Source organism: Pristiophorus japonicus, chromosome 10 (genome assembly GCF_044704955.1).
Source record: "Pristiophorus japonicus isolate sPriJap1 chromosome 10, sPriJap1.hap1, whole genome shotgun sequence".
Classification (NCBI taxonomy): Eukaryota; Metazoa; Chordata; class Chondrichthyes; family Pristiophoridae; genus Pristiophorus; species Pristiophorus japonicus.
The window spans coordinates 67027144-67042805 of NC_091986.1; the positions used below are offsets into that span (position 1 = coordinate 67027144).

At 44.0% G+C, this 15662-nt stretch overlaps 1 protein-coding gene across 6 annotated transcripts in view; it reads right to left on the bottom strand.

The window, feature by feature from the left end:
• Nucleotides 1-15662, bottom strand: part of LOC139275006 (uncharacterized) — a 486480-nt gene that overhangs the window by 444437 nt on the left and 26381 nt on the right. For all 6 annotated transcript variants that reach the window (XR_011595651.1, XR_011595652.1, XM_070891859.1 and 3 more), the window contains exons 2-3: nt 10021-10087; nt 9813-9897 (exon numbers count right to left, since the gene is read on the bottom strand). Coding sequence is in view for 4 of the 6 variants with exons in the window: in XM_070891859.1 (XP_070747960.1) it covers nt 9813-9897; nt 10021-10087 (152 nt within the window). In the remaining 2 variants the exon portion in view is untranslated. The remainder of the gene's footprint in view (nt 1-9812; nt 9898-10020; nt 10088-15662) is intronic.

Below are 15662 nucleotides of genomic sequence, written 5' to 3' on the forward strand. Positions count from 1 at the left end.
TGTTGAAGTCCTCCTCTGTATTAACTATACCCCCCAATTTGGTGTCTGCAAATTTTGAAATTATATTTCTAATTCCCAAGTCCAAATCATTTACATAAATGGTGAACAGTGGTACCAGCACCTCATTGTAGAACACCACTTACCACCTATTACCAATCTGAGTAACTACCTTTAACCCCTACTCGGTTTTCTATTTTGTAGCCAGCTTGCTCTCCATTCTACTACTTGTTCCCTGACTCCATATGCTCCAACTTTAGTCATGAATCTATTATGTAATACCTTATTGAAGGCCTGTTGGAAATCCAAATATATCCCATCTACTGCATTCGCCTTATCTACCTTATCCCTCAATCAACATCAAAAAAAAAACATTTAAAAAACCATAATCACATTGCTGTTTGTGGGAGCTTGCAGTGATATCAGGGCAGTTGTGAGAGATGATATTGGCAAGCTATCTTAGATCTGGTCCTCTGTAATGAGACAGGAATAATAAACGATCTCCTAGTAAAAGATCCTCTCGGAATGAGTGATCACAGTATGGTTAAATTTGTAATACAGATTGAGGGTGAGGAAGTAGTGTCTTAAACGAGCGTACTATGCTTAAAGAAAGGGGACGACAGTGGGATGAGGGCAGAATTAGCTAATGTAGGCTGGGAACACAGATGAAACGGTGGCACAATTGAGGAACAGTGGAGGACTTTTAAGGAGCTCTTTCATAGTGCTCAACAAAAATATATTCCAGTGAAAAAGAAGGGCGGTAAGAGAAGGGATAACCAGCCGTGGATAACCAAGGAAATAAAGGAGAGTATCAAATTAAAAACCAATGCATTTTAGGTGGCCAAGGTTAGTGGGGAAACTAGAAGATTGGGAAAATTTTAAATGACAGCAAAGAATGACTAAGAAAGCAATAAAGAAAGGAAAGATAGATTACGAAAGTAAACTTGCGCAAAACATAAAAACAGATAATAAAAGCTTTTACCGATATATAAAACGGAAGAGAGTGACTAAAGTAAATGTTGCTCCCTTAGAAGATGAGAAGGGGGATTTAATAATGGCAAATGTGGAAATGGCTGAGACCTTAAACAATTATTTTGCTTCAGTCTTCACAGTGGAAGATACAAAAACCATGCCAAAAATTGCTGGTCACGGGAATGTGGGAAGGGAGAACTTTGAGACAATCATTATCACTAGGGAGGTAGCGCTGGACAGGCTAATGGGATTCAAGGTAGACAAGGTAGACAAGTCCCCTGGGTATTAAAAGAGATGGCAGAGGTTATAGCAGATGCATTTGTTATAATCTACCAAAATTCTCTGGACTCTGGACTCTGGACTCTGGAGAGGTACCAGCGGATTGGAAAGCAGCTAATGTAACGCCTGTTTAGAAAAGGGAGCAGACAAAAGGCAGGTAACTATAGGCCAGTTCGTTTAACATCTGTAGTGGGGAAAATGCTTGAAGCTATTATTAAGGAAGAAATAGCGGGACATCTAGATAGGAATAGTGCAACCAAGCAGACGCAACATGGATTCATGAAGGGGAAATCATGTTTAACTAATTTACTGGAATTCTTTGAGTATATTACGAGCATGGTGGATAGAGGTGTACCGATGGATGTGGTGTATTTAGATTTCCAAAAGGCATTCGATAAGGTGCCACACAAAAGGTTACTGCAGAAGATAAAGGTACGCGGAGTCAGAGTAAATGTATTAGCATGGATCGAGAATTGGCTGGCTAACAGAAAGCAGAGGGTCGGGATAAATGGGTCCTTTTCGGGTTGGAAATCGGTGATTAGTGGTGTGCCACAGGGATCGGTGCTGGGACCACAACTGTTTACAATATACATAGATGACCTGGAAGAGGGGACAGAGTGTAGTGTAACAAAATTTGCAGATGACACAAAGATTAGTGGGAAAGCAGTTTGTGTAGAGGACAGAGAGAGGCTGCAAAGAGATTTAGATAGGTTAAGCGAATGGGCTAAGGTTTGGCAGATGGAATACAATGTCGGAAAATGTGAGGTCATCCACCTTGAAAAAAAAACAGTAAAAGGGAATATTATTTGAATGGGGAGAAATTACAACATGCTGCGGTGCAGAGGGACCTGGGGGTCCTTGTGCATGAATCCCAAAAAGTTAGTTTGCAGGTGCAGCAGGTAATCAGGAAGGTGAATGGAATGTTGGCCTTCATTGCGAGAGGGATGGAGTACAAAAGCAGGGAGGTCCTGCTGCAACTGTTCAGGGTATTGGTGAGGCCGCACCTGGAATACTGCATGCAGTTTTGGTCACCTTACTTAAGGAAGAATATACGAGCCTTGGAGTGGGTACAGAGACGATTCACTAGGCTGATTCCAGAGATGAGGGGATTACCTTATGATGATAGATTGAGTAGACTGGGTCTTTACTCCTTGGAGTTCAGAAGGATGAGGGGTGATCTTATAGAAACATTTAAAATAATGAAAGGGATCGACAAGATAGAGGCAGAGAGGTTGTTTCCACTGGTCGGTGAGACTAGAACTAGGGGGCACAGCCACAAAATACGGGGGAGACAATTTAAACCCGAGTTGAGAAGGAATTTCTTCTCCAAGAGGGTTGTGAATCTGTGGAATTCTCTGCCCAAGGAAGCAGCTGAGGCTAGCTCATTGAATGTATTCAAATCACAGATAGATAGATTTTTAACCAATAAGGGAATTAAGAGTTACGGGGAGCGGGCGGGTAAGTGGAGCCGAGTCCACGGCCAGATCAACCATGATCTTTTTGAATGGCGGAGCAGGCTCAAGGGGCTAGATGGTCTACTCCTGTTACTAATTCTTATGTTCTTATGTGTGCAAATTGGTTGCCGCATTTCCTACATTACAACAGTGACTACACTTCAAAAGTTGGTTGCAAAGCATTTTGGGACTTCCTGAGGTTATGAAAGGCGCTATATAAATGCAAGTCTTCTTTGTCCTATTTCTTAGGATTCAATACAGTTGGTCAAGCATTATCTTCCCTTTTGGAATCTGTGCTGAGTACTCGATTATATTTTCAGTTTATGGATATTTTTCTACTACATCTTTAAGGATTGCATTATTTTTCCTAATTGATTTATAGTTCCCTGGACTTGTTACTCCTATATTTAAAAAGGGAGATAGAACATTAGCTGTCCACCAGTTCTCTGGCATTATTCCCTTTTCTAATGAATATATGTAATATTGCTTCTGCTATCTCTTCCCTAACCTCTTTTAATTTGCGTGGATGCAATCCAGCAGTTTTATCCTCTCTCAAGTTTGATTAGTTTATTATCTCTCCAATTTCGATCCTAAATGTTTTTATATCTTTTTTGATATCTTCTTCTAATGGCATGTCTACCGTGTTTGACTTCTTGGTAAATACGGAGACAAAGTAATTATTTAATATTTCTGCCATTTCGCTGTCATTACTCATGAGTTTATTATCCCTTAGTGGCCCTATCCCTATCCTGATTTTTCATTTTTTATTTATGTGTCTGTATTTTTTAAATTCCTTGATAATTTAATTCCACAGTTTATCTTTGCCTTCTGAATTGTTTTTTGACTTCTTTCCTTACCTTTTCATATTCTCTTACCTTTTTTAACTGATAACCCACCTGTTTTCTGCCAGGTGGTGAGAGTTATAAATCACACCTAGTTCTCTTTATATGATGGTACAAGAATGTTTATCCAGACATCTTTGTTCCATTTATAGTGGTATGCTAATAACCAGAATCAGCATCATCATCTTTAAAGTTTGGAATTAAATTAGATTTAACAAAAATATCAGCAAAGTTTTGCATTGTCACCTACTGGACTCCCTGGGCTGGAAATTGCCCTTCGTTCTGAATGGGGACGGTAACCTTCCAAATCCGGGACTTCCTGCACCCAGCCCGGAAGTCCTGCCCCCGACTCGAAACAGGGCTGTGCGCTCTTCAAAGGAAGCGGATCACTGTCTTCAGTGCTCTGCTTGCTTGGAGGGGCACGTCAATTAAAGGGGGGGCGGGAGGGCGGGGGCTACGCACTCTGCTGGCCACCACTGGCCCACCAGGCACACGATCGACAGGGCCAGCAGCTAAATGGAGTGCCAGGCTGCACGATAGCGGCCCGGTCGATGTGAGGGCTGCACGATAGCAGCCCGGTCGATGTGAGGGCTGCACGATAGCAGCCCGGTAGACGTGAGGGTCGCCATTGTCGGCCCGACCCAAGAGTTGGCCGACAAATAAAAATGGCAGCCCAGAGTGCCCAAAGGCCTCCACTTTAAGGGTCGCCCCCCCGATGGCAGATGTCTGCCAGCTTCGCGACCCGTGAAGCTGGCGCGGTGGGAGCAATTTCCCCCGTGGGGCACAAAGGGGTCGGCGTGCACTCTGATGAATTCCTCATCGGTTGCGCGCTGGACAAGGCTGCTAATCGTGGGACAGCGCCCCCCAAGCCTCCAGGTAATTTCCCCGGAGGCGATCGCCTCCCCTCCATGCGAAAACGCCATTGCGCCCCATTAGCACCCCCTAGAGGTGCTAGCAGAGCTTTCAAAAAAGGGGCAATTTCAGCTCCCCTGTTCATGTGCATTTCTCTGCCAGTTCAAGAATGTGATGATATTCTGACTCCTTCTCATTCGCCTCAAATTTGTGTTGTTCTGTCCCATTTATATTGCTATTTTTCCTGTCTACATTATTTTTATTCTGTTTATTTACATTGTTCTTCTTCGTTTCCATTTTAGTTGTCTCTCTCCTTTCTGTTTACGCAGCTGAAACTTCAAGTGAAGGTCTCACTTTTTTAGTTGAAATATTCACACTTAGATGAAATCTTGCTCTTTTGCTTTTTCTTCTGTATCTGAAGGTACTCGATCAAATTCCTTGTCTAAATCATTCGGGCCTCTTGTCTATATTTTGGACTATCACTGTTCAATACACCTTAAATTTTAAGCATTTAAATCAATATTTGGCCAATGAGTGTTATTTGCTTTTCCAACCAAAGCTGCCACAACTGTCACAGTTTTTGGATTTTTATGCTAGGTATTTTCATGGGCTCAGTGTTAGCAGTCATTTCTGTAATGGACCTCACATTCCCTACAACCTGTAGTGTACCTTTTCCTGTCCACTATCTAGCTAAATGATCGCTTGACCCAGGATCATAAAAGGGAACCCTTACTCCATACACTGGTAACAAGAATATAATACGTGTTTCTTTACAGGAGGTGGACTGAATAAACAATACCAAGAAAAGACAAGTTTAAAAACAAGTGGTACATCTGTCTAAGAGATGTGAACGGAATGTAGTTTCACACTGAAAATATGTATTTCCCTATACCTACAGGCTCAAGAAAAGAATAAAAGCTGCAACATACTTTTCCTTGAAACATAGGCCCTAAAATAGAAAATTTATACAAGCTTAACCCTTCAAGGCTAAGCTGGCTCAGGATTTAAAGTACACACAGCCTTTGAATATTTTTTGTAAATGCCACACAAGCTCTGGGACTGGACCTGCCTCTACAGACCGACAGAAGTTTATACCACAAAAGGCCATTCGGTCCATGTCTGCCAGTTCTTGGCTAGGTAATTCCACAAACCCATTGTCCTACTTTCCCCTATAACAATGCATCATCCTCTACTTCAAATTTCTATAATCTGATTTTCACTTAAAAGATACAACAGTCTCTGCCATTCACCAGGGCAAAACGTTGCATGCTCTGGCAACTTCCCACATGAAAAGATTTCTCCAAACCTCTATCATCAGTCTCGGTGACAAATTTAAACTGATGAGCTCTGGTCAGTCACCCACCAATCAGAGAAAAGTCTTTCCAATATCACTAATTATTGGGTTACAGTAGAGTAGTTGTTACGCCACTAGACTAATATTCCAGAGGCCTGGACTAATATTTAATAAACCGCAAGTTTAATTCTCAGCATGGCCATTTGACTATTTGAAGTCAGTTTAAAAATCTGGAAATAAAAAGCGGTTATCAGTAAGAGTGACCATGAATTTGTCAGATTGTCAGCAAAACCCAACTGCCTCACTGATATCCTTCAGGGAAGGAAATCTGTCGTCTTATACAGTCTGGCCTTTATAGGACACATCATTGTGTTTGACTCAACTGGCCTTTGAAGTATCCTACCAAGCCACTTAGTTATATCCAACCCAGAAGGCAGCCCACCATCACTTTCTCAGGTCAGTTAGGGATCGGCAAAAATTGCAGGCCTTGTCAGCGATGCCCACATCCAAAGAAATAATTTTAAAAATCTCTCTTAAATCCACTCATAATTTTAAAAAACTCATTAAATCTCCTTAGCTTTCTCTTCTCTAGCAGATATAGTTTTAAGTATCTTAGGTTTGTCCTCTAACTATATTGGCTCGGATTTTTCAGTAAAAATAACAGTGAGGCTATCAGTTATATCAGAGGCCAGCATTACTATGGAGTAAATCGGGCAGCAACTTCCAGCATCTGCACCTACAGTTAAAATGCGGAAATCAGGAAGTTGCTGTCAGAGCTGCCCTGCTCCTCCACAAGCTTCCCTGTCGGTGTATCTCGCCAAGAGATTCAGCATTGAAATACATGGAATGGCATGAAGTTGCTGTACTTCAGCAATATATACACACTGAACTCGCCAGAAAAGTTATGGCTAGTCCATTCAAGTTTTAGTAAATATTTAACGACATGCAAGTCTTGATTATGACCAGACAACCTCTCTGACACTGAAAATGAACTTTTATAGGTGTGGTAACTCATTCCTTCAGATTTTAATTATCGGAGTGATTATTTGCACTAGTTTTTTTTGAGCATCCTACTGTGCCTGCGCGCCCTGGACTCCGCTCCCGACGCTTATGCGCCACCGCCCACTGGACACCACCCCATCCTCCCGCGCATGTGCAGACACCTCGAACCCGACATTGGAAGTCAGGCACATATACTGGAGCTGTGCCATGTGGAGCTGCGCCGCGTGTGTCTCGCTATGGATTATCTCCAGGACTTTTGTCGAGAACATCACTGCAATTATCAACACGAACATCTTCGCGGCCTTCTGTGGTAGAAGGTGCGACGGGGAGAGAGGGGGGAAGAGAGGGGGAAGAGAGGGGGGAGAGAGGGGGGAGAGAGGGGGGGAGAGAGGGGGGAGAGAGGGGGGAGAGAGGGGGGAGAGAGGGGGGAGAGAGGGGGGAGAGAGGGGGGAGAGAGGGGGGAGAGAGGGGGGGAGAGAGGGGGGGAGAGAGGGGGGGGGGAGAGGGGGGGGAGAGGGGGGGGGGGGAGAGGGGGGGGGGAGAGGGGGGGGAGAGGGGGGGGGGCGAGAGGGGGGGCGAGAGGGGGGGCGAGAGGGGGGGAGAGAGAGGGAGGGGGAGGGAGAGGGAGAGAGAGGGAGAGAGAGGGAGAGAGAGGGAGAGAGAGGGAGAGAGAGGGAGAGAGAGGGAGAGAGAGAGGGAGAGGGAGACTAAGGGGAGGGAGAGGGGAAAGAGAGCGAGACTGGGGGGGGGAGGGAGAGAGGAGGGCGAGAGACTGGGTGCGGGGGCCAAGGCAAGAGACCGGGGGACTCAGGGAAGATGCATCACGTTCTTCCAACCCCACCCCTTTACAGCCACAACCGATTTCTCAGAAAGCTCGGTGCATGTGTCACTATTCACTTCACACCCAATCAACCTATTAACAATCTGTAACCCACACCCAATTCCCATCGATGGGGCGGAGGGTGGGGGCAGGATGAGGTCAGGAGCTTGGGCTGGGATGGGGCAGGAGCTTGGGCTGCTCTATCTTGTCGAGAGATGACAGTCGGAATGGCTCAAATTACGCTGCAAAGCCACTGAGAACTTGGGTGGGGTGGTTCTAATTAGACATTCCAGAGAAACTGCTCGGTGTGTCTTATCCTCCAAGGGGACCAATCAACAATCAGGTCATGTGATCATGGAGAGCCAATCAGATTTGAGATTTGGAAAACAATTTTAATGGCGCAGAAATTCTGCTTTCTCCTTCCCGCGGGCATTCGACTAGATTTGAGAGAAAAAATGCGCGCCTACCTGAAGCTGCTGCGCCCGCTCGAGTTCCCGATCCGCGGGCCTCCTCTCCCTGCGCGCGCAAGTCTACAACTCCACAACTCCTATTATTATAAATGAGAAACCCCCAAAATACTAATAAAAAATAGAAAATGTACACTACATATTTAATATTCATTTAAATTAAAATTATTGTCTTATAAAAAAAATATTTTCCCAATTTTTAAAAAAGTTTTTTTAATTATGCCTTAAAATAAACTTACCGTAGTGGGAAGGGTTTTAAACAAAAAAAAACTGTTTTCATGAATGTATTTTAATATGTTTTTGTGTATTTTAAAACACTTGCTCCAGTAAATGTCAGCTATGCACCTGCTTTTTCAGGCGCAAGATTTGTGAGGACATTTGCTGGACAAGATATGCGTAAATATCGCAATCTTGCATGTACAAATGTCCTCGCTCCAGCTTGACAGATCAGAAAAGCCGGTTTACAGCGCATGCGCATTGCGTGCTAAAAACCGGTTTTTCCAATGCCTTCCCGGATCCGTAGAAACTTCATGCGGGCCCAGGGATGTCTGAATTTCTACTCCAATTTTTTTTTTCTTTCTTTTTTCTTAATCCCATCTTTCTTTCCCTGTCTTAATTTTGCTTTCTGTACATGAATTGACATTGAATTAAATATTCTAACTTACACTTCCTGGTTTAGACTCTGCATGGCTAAGTATCTGACTGGTTGAAGACACATGCTGTTGCTTGTCCTCTTCAGATCCCATGTAGAGTGCGCCCCTCTGAAATTGTTCTCTAATTACCATAAGTCATCGCGCAGAAGCCCACTAAAAGTCTGTGGGCAGCTGAGAGAGTAACGGACAGCGAGTGTCATTTGTTCACCACTGACCATAAAATCTGGGCCACAGAATATATACTCCCATTCCCTGTATTTGCTTTCAAAAGATATTACCTCACACTTAACCACATTAAGTTGCATCTGTCACCTGTGTGACTTTCTGAAATCTATATAATTCTTGTTATTTGTCATACCCCCTTACTTTTAGATCAACAAATTTCAAGATTATGCTCTCTTTGCCAAAGTCGAAATCATCTATCCATACAAAAAACGAAAGTGGATCCAGCACTGGCCCCTGGAATACACCACTTACAAATCTGCTCTAATCCAAGGAACACAAATTTACCTGAAAGTTTTGTTTCTTGTTTCAACTAACTTTCTTTCCATATGACTACTTTTCCTTCTATGCAAAATGTTTTTATTGTTCTAACAATCCTCTTGTGAGACACGCTATTAAAAGCCTCTGGAAATCCATGTACACTTCATCCACTTTACTTTTAAAAAAATTGTCAAATCTGAATAACTTAATAAATCCATGCTGACTTCTTAATTAGTCAATGCGATTCTAAGCACTCACTAATTTTATCTTGAATTATGGATTCTGGAAGGATGAATTATCAAAGTCCTTGCTCTGTCTCATTTGCATATTGCTAGTTTGGACAAAAAGCTGCCTCCTGCCAGCAACAGGAAAATTACCCATAATATTCATTTTATGATCATTTGTCAAGACAGTATTCCTTCGAGAATCTGCAATATGGGAAATAATTTTAATGATGCCCACACACTACTTTCACAACTTGACTGTTACTTATACTTCACGGTGTTATTCATGATTGCATTGTGAAGCTCCATTATTACTTGAACTACCTGAAAGTGATTGTTGGTTGATTGAAGTTACCAACAATATTATAAAATGGCTCCAGTGGGATGGCTGATTTTAGCATGTGAATAGAAATTTATAACATATACTTTGGCCAATTTTTTTTCAAGAATATCTTTTGAAATTTAAAACTTACTTTTTCATGCAATAAAAACCATGTCTCCATTTCTGTATGGGCATATGGTTGTCCTTATCCACCTCTTGCTCGGTGTCAGTTGACTCTTAAACAAAGAGTGAAATAAGAGAAATGTCAGAATTATCAATAATTGCATCAAAAATGCTTTTTAATCACTGAAATTGGTTATAAAAATTGCTTGTCAAATTTTCGTTCATTCTAAAATTACCAGGAATTGCATGTTTCCAATTGGTTTGAGTCATCTTCGGATTCTTCAACTCTTTACAAAAATGGCACTAAAAATAAACAAACATTTCATTTTTATTCAGACAGACTAGAAAATCAACTAATAATTCAGTAGCAGTATGTGCCAATTAAGTGTTTGTAGGGGGGGGGTGGGGGGGGGGGCACCTTTAATTTTGGAAAAACACTTATGAAAATGGGATAATCTGGTATAGGTACACAATTCACACCCACTGTTGCTATATACATCTATTTATATAGCCACAAAATTCCATTTCAAAATACACTGAAAACCTCTGTGGCAGTTTGTCTGAGGCAAAACCTGTTGTATAGATATTATTTACCTACAGTATCAGTTACACCTGAAGGTGGTGCTATGATAGGGCTCTGTTTTGTTAAAGGAGATACAGCAGCTGGCCGACAGCCATGATGTGCGAGGATTCTTCATCGCAGTCAAGATCAGCTATAGTCCAAACACCCAAGGCCCCACCCCACTGCTGGCCAAGAACGGGGAAACACTCATCAAGGACACCGAGGCAGTCAGGGCCCTCTGGAAGGAGCACTTCGAAGATCTCCTCAATCGAGACTCTGCCTTGGACCCGAGCGATCACGACTCCATCCCGCAGCATGCTACCCGCCACCACCTTGGCAAAACCCCAACACTGCACGAGGTAGAAAAAGCCATAAGACAGCTTAAAAACAAGGCTACTGGAGTGGTTGGAATCCCTGCTGAGGCACTGAAATATGGCAGAGAGGCACTACTGGCGTAAATGCATGACCTCATCTCTCTCATCTGGAGGGAGGAGAGTATGCCGGGAGATCTCAGAGATGCAGTGATCATGACCATCTTTAAAAAAGGGGACAAGTCCGACTGCGGCAACTACAGAGGAATCTCCCTGCTATCAGCCACTGGGAAAGTCATCGCTAGAGTCCTTCTCAACCACCTTCTCCCTGTGGCCAAGGAGCTCCTCCCGGAGTTGCACTGCGGATTTCATCCCCTACGGGCCATAACGGACATGATTTTTGCAGCACGGCAGCTGCAGGAAAAATGCAGGTTTCAGCGCCAGGCCTTGTACATGGCCTTCTTCGACCTTATAAAGGCCTTTGACACTGTCAACCGCGAGGGTCTATGAAGCGTCCTCCTCCGCTTCGGATGCCCCCAAAAGTTGGTCACCATCCTCCGCATGCTCCACGACGACATGCAGGCCGTGATCTGTATCAACGGGTCCATTACAGACCCAATCCACATCCGGACTGGGGTCAAACAGAGCTGTGTCATCGCCCCAACTCTCTTCTCAATCTTCTTCGCGGCCATGCTCCACTTCACAGTCAACAAGACTAGAGTGGAACTAAACTACAAAACCAGCGGGAACCTGTTCAACCTTCGCCATCTCCAGGACAAGTCCAAGACCACCCTAACCCTCTGTCCTCGAGCTACAGTACGCGGACGACGCCTGCATTTGTGCACATAGAGGCGCTGAACTCCAGGACATAGTCGATGTATTTACTGAGGCATACAAAAGCATGGGCCTTACGCTAAACATCCGTAAGACAAAGGTCCTTCACCAGCCTGTCCTCGCCACACAGCACTGCCCCCGTCATCAAGATCCACAGCGCGGCCCTGGACCACGGGGACCATTTCCCATATCTCGGGAGCCTCTCATCAACAAGAACAGGTAGTGACGAGATTCAACACCACCTCCAGTGTGCCAGTGCAGCCTTCGGCCGCCTGAGGAAAAGAGTGCTTGAAGACCAGGCCCTCAAAACTGTAACCAAGCTCGGTCTACAGGGCTGTAGTAATACCCGCCCTCCTGTGTGGCTCAGAGTCATGGACCATGTACAGTAGACACCTCAAGTCGCTGGAGAAATACCACCAATGATGGCTTCGCAAGATCCTACAAATCCCCTGGGAGTACAGATGCACTATCAGCGTCCTCGTCCAGGCCAACATCCCCAGCATTGAAGCACTGACCATACTTGATCAGCTCTGCTGGGCAGGCCACACTGTTCGCATGCCTGACACAAGACTCCCAAAACAAGCGCTTGACTCGAAACTCCTTCACGGCAAACATGCCAAAGATGGGCAGAGGAAATGTTACAAGGACACCGTCAAAGCCTCCCTGATAAAGTGCAACATCCCCACTGACACCTGGGAGTCCCTGGCCAAAGACTGCCCTAAGCGGAGGAAGTGCATCCGAGAGGACATTGAGCTCCTCGAGTCTCATCGCCGAGAGCTTGCAGAAAACAAGCGCAAACAGCGGAAAGAGCGTGCGGCAAACCAGTCCCACCCAACCCTTCCCTCAACGACTATCTGTCCCACCTGTGACAGATTCTGTGGTTCTCGTATTGGACTGTTCAGCCACCCAAGAACTCATTTTAAGAGTGGAAGCAAGTCTTAAATAAAATAAAATGGGGAAGGTGGCTCAACCGAGGCTAACAAGGGAAATTAGGGATAGTGTTAAATCCAAGGAAGAGGCATATTAATTGGACAAAAAAAGCAGCAAACCTGAGAACTGGGAGAAATTTAGAATTCAGCAGAGGAGGACAAATGGTTTAATTAGGAGGGGTAAAATAGAGTACGAGAGGAAGCTTGCAGCGAACATAAAAACTGACTGCAAAAGCTTCTATAGATATGTGAAGAGAAAAAGATTAGTGAAGACAAATGTAGGTCCCTTGCAGTCAGAATGAGGTGAATTTATAATGGGGAAACAAAGAAATGGCAGACCAATTGAACAAATACTTTGGTTCTGTCTTCACTAAGGAAGACACTAATAACCTTCCGGAAATACTAGGGGACCGAGGGTCTAGTGAGAAAGAGGAACTGAAGGAAATCCTTATGTCAGGAAATTGTGTTAAGGAAATTGATGGGATTGACGGCCGATAAATCCCCAGGGCCTGATAGGTTGCATCCCAGAGTACTTAAGGAAGTGGCCCTAGAAATAGTAGATGCATTGGTGGTCATTTCCCAACATTCCATGGACTCTGGATCAGTTCCTATGGATTGGAGGGTAGCTAATGTAATACCACTTTTAAAAAAAGGAGGGAGAGAAAAACAGGGAATTATAGACCTGTTAGCCTGACATCGGTAGTGGGAAAAATGTTGGAATCAATTATTAAAGATGTAATAGCAGCGCATTTGGAAAGAGTGACAGGATCGGTCCAAGTCAGCATGGATTTATGAAAAGGAAAGCATGCTTGACAAATCTTCTAGAATTTTTTGAGGATGTAACTAGTAGAGTGGACAAGGGAGACCCAGTGGATGTGGTGTATTTGGACTTTCAAAAGGCTTTTGACAAGGTCCCACACAAGAGATTAGTGTGCAAAATTAAAGCACATGGTATTGGGGGTAATGTATTGACGTGGATAGAGAACTGGTTGGCAGACAAGAAGCAAAGAATAGGAATAAACGGGTCCTTTTCAGAATGGCAGGCAGTGACTAGTGGGGTACCGCAAGGTTCAGTGCTGGGATCCCAGCTATTTACAATATACATTAATGATTTAGACGAAGGAATTGAATGTAATATCTCCAAGTTTTCAGATGACACTAAGCTGGGTGGCAGTGTGAGCTGTGAGGAGGATGCCAAGAGGCTGCAGGGTGACTTGGACAGGTTAGGTGAGTGGGCAAATGCATGGCAGATGCAGTCTCATGTAGATAAATGTGAGGTTATCCACTTTGGTGGCAAAAACAGGAAGGCAGAATATTATCTGAATGGTGACAGATTAGGAAAAGGGGAGATGTAACGAGACCTGGGTGTCATGGTACATCAGTCATTGAAAGTTGGCATGCAGGTACAGCAGGCGGTGAAGAAGGCAAAGGGCATGTTGGCCTTCATAGTGAGAGGATTTGAGTATAGGAGCAGGGAGTTGTATAGGGCTTTGGTGAGGTCACACACCTTGAATATTGTGTACAGTTTTGGTCTCCTAATCTGAGGAAGGACATTCTTGCTATTGAGGAAATGCAGCGAAGGTTCACCAGACTGATTCCCGGGATGGCAGGACCGACATATGAAGAAAAACTGGATCGACTAGGCTTATATTCACTGGAATTTAGAAGAATGAGAGGGGATTTCATAGAAACATATAAAATTCTGACAGGATTGAACAGGTTAGATGCAGGAAGAATGTTCCCGATGTTGGGGAAGTCCAGAACCAGAGGTCGCAGTCTAAGGATAATGGGTAAGCTATTTAGGACTGAGATGAGGAGAAACTTCTTCACTCAGAGAATTGTCAACCTGTGGAATTCTCCACCACAGAAAGTTGTTGAGGCCAGTTCATCAGATATATTCAGGAGGGAGTTAGATGTGGCTCTTATGGCTAAAGGGATCAAGGGGTATGGAGAGAAAGCAGGAATGGGGTACTGAAGTCGCATGATCAGCCATGATCATATTGAATGGTGATGCAGACTCGAATGTGGTGTATTTGGACTGTGTGTATTTGGACTTCCTGAAGGCATTTGACAAGGTGCCACGTAAAAGGTTACTGTACAAGATAAAAGTTCACGGGGTTGCAGGGAATATATTAGCATGGATAGAGGATTGTCTAATTAACAGAGAACAGGGAGTCGGGATAAATGGTTCATTCTCTGGTTGGCAATCAGTAACTAGTTGGGTGCCACAGGGATCAATGCTGGGACTCCAACTATTTATGATCTATATTAACGACTTGGAAGAAGGGACTGAGTGTAACATAGCCAAGTTTGCTGACAATACAAAGATGGGAGGAAAAGCAATGTGTGAGGAGGACACAAAAAAATCTGCAAAAGGACAGAGTGGGCAAAAATTTGGCAGATGCGAATGATGTCGGAAACTGTGAAGTCATGCACTTTGGCAGGAAAAATCAAAGAGCAAGCTATTATTTAAATGGAGAAAGATTGCAAAGTGCCGCAGAACAGCGGAACCTGGGGGTACTTGTGCATGAAATACAAACGAATAGTATGCAGGTACAGCAAGTGATCAGGAAGGCCAATGGTATCTTGGCCTTGATTGCAAAAGGGATGGAGTATAAATGCAGGGAAGTCTTGCTGCAGATATATAATGTATTGGTGAGGCCACACATTGGAATCCTGCGTGCAGTTTTGGTTTCCATATTTACAAAAGGATATACTTGCTTTGGAGGCAGTTCAGAGAAGGTTCACTAGGTTGATTCTGGTGATGAGGGGCTTGAGTTGTGAGGAAAGTTTGAGTAGGTTGGGCCTTTACTCATTGGAATTCAGAAGAATGAGAGGTGATCTTATCGAAACGTATAAGATTATGAGGGGGCTTGACAAAGTAGATGCAGAGAGGATGTTTCCACTGATGGGGGAGACTAGAACTAGAGGGCATAATCTTAGAATAAGGGCCGCCCATTTAAAACAGAGATGAGGAGAAATTTCTTCTGAGGGTTGTAAATCTGTGGAATTTGCTGCCTTAGAGAGTTGTGGAAGCTGGGACATTGAATAAATTTAAGACAGAAATAGACAGTTTCTTAAACGATAAGGGGATAAGAGGTTATGGGGAGTGGGCGGGGAAGTGGAGCTGAGTCCATGATCAGATCAGCCATGATCTTACTGAATGTTGGAGCAGGCTCGAGGGGCCGTATGGTCTACTCCTGTTCCTATTCTTATGTTATGTTCCTCGATTCCGAGGGACT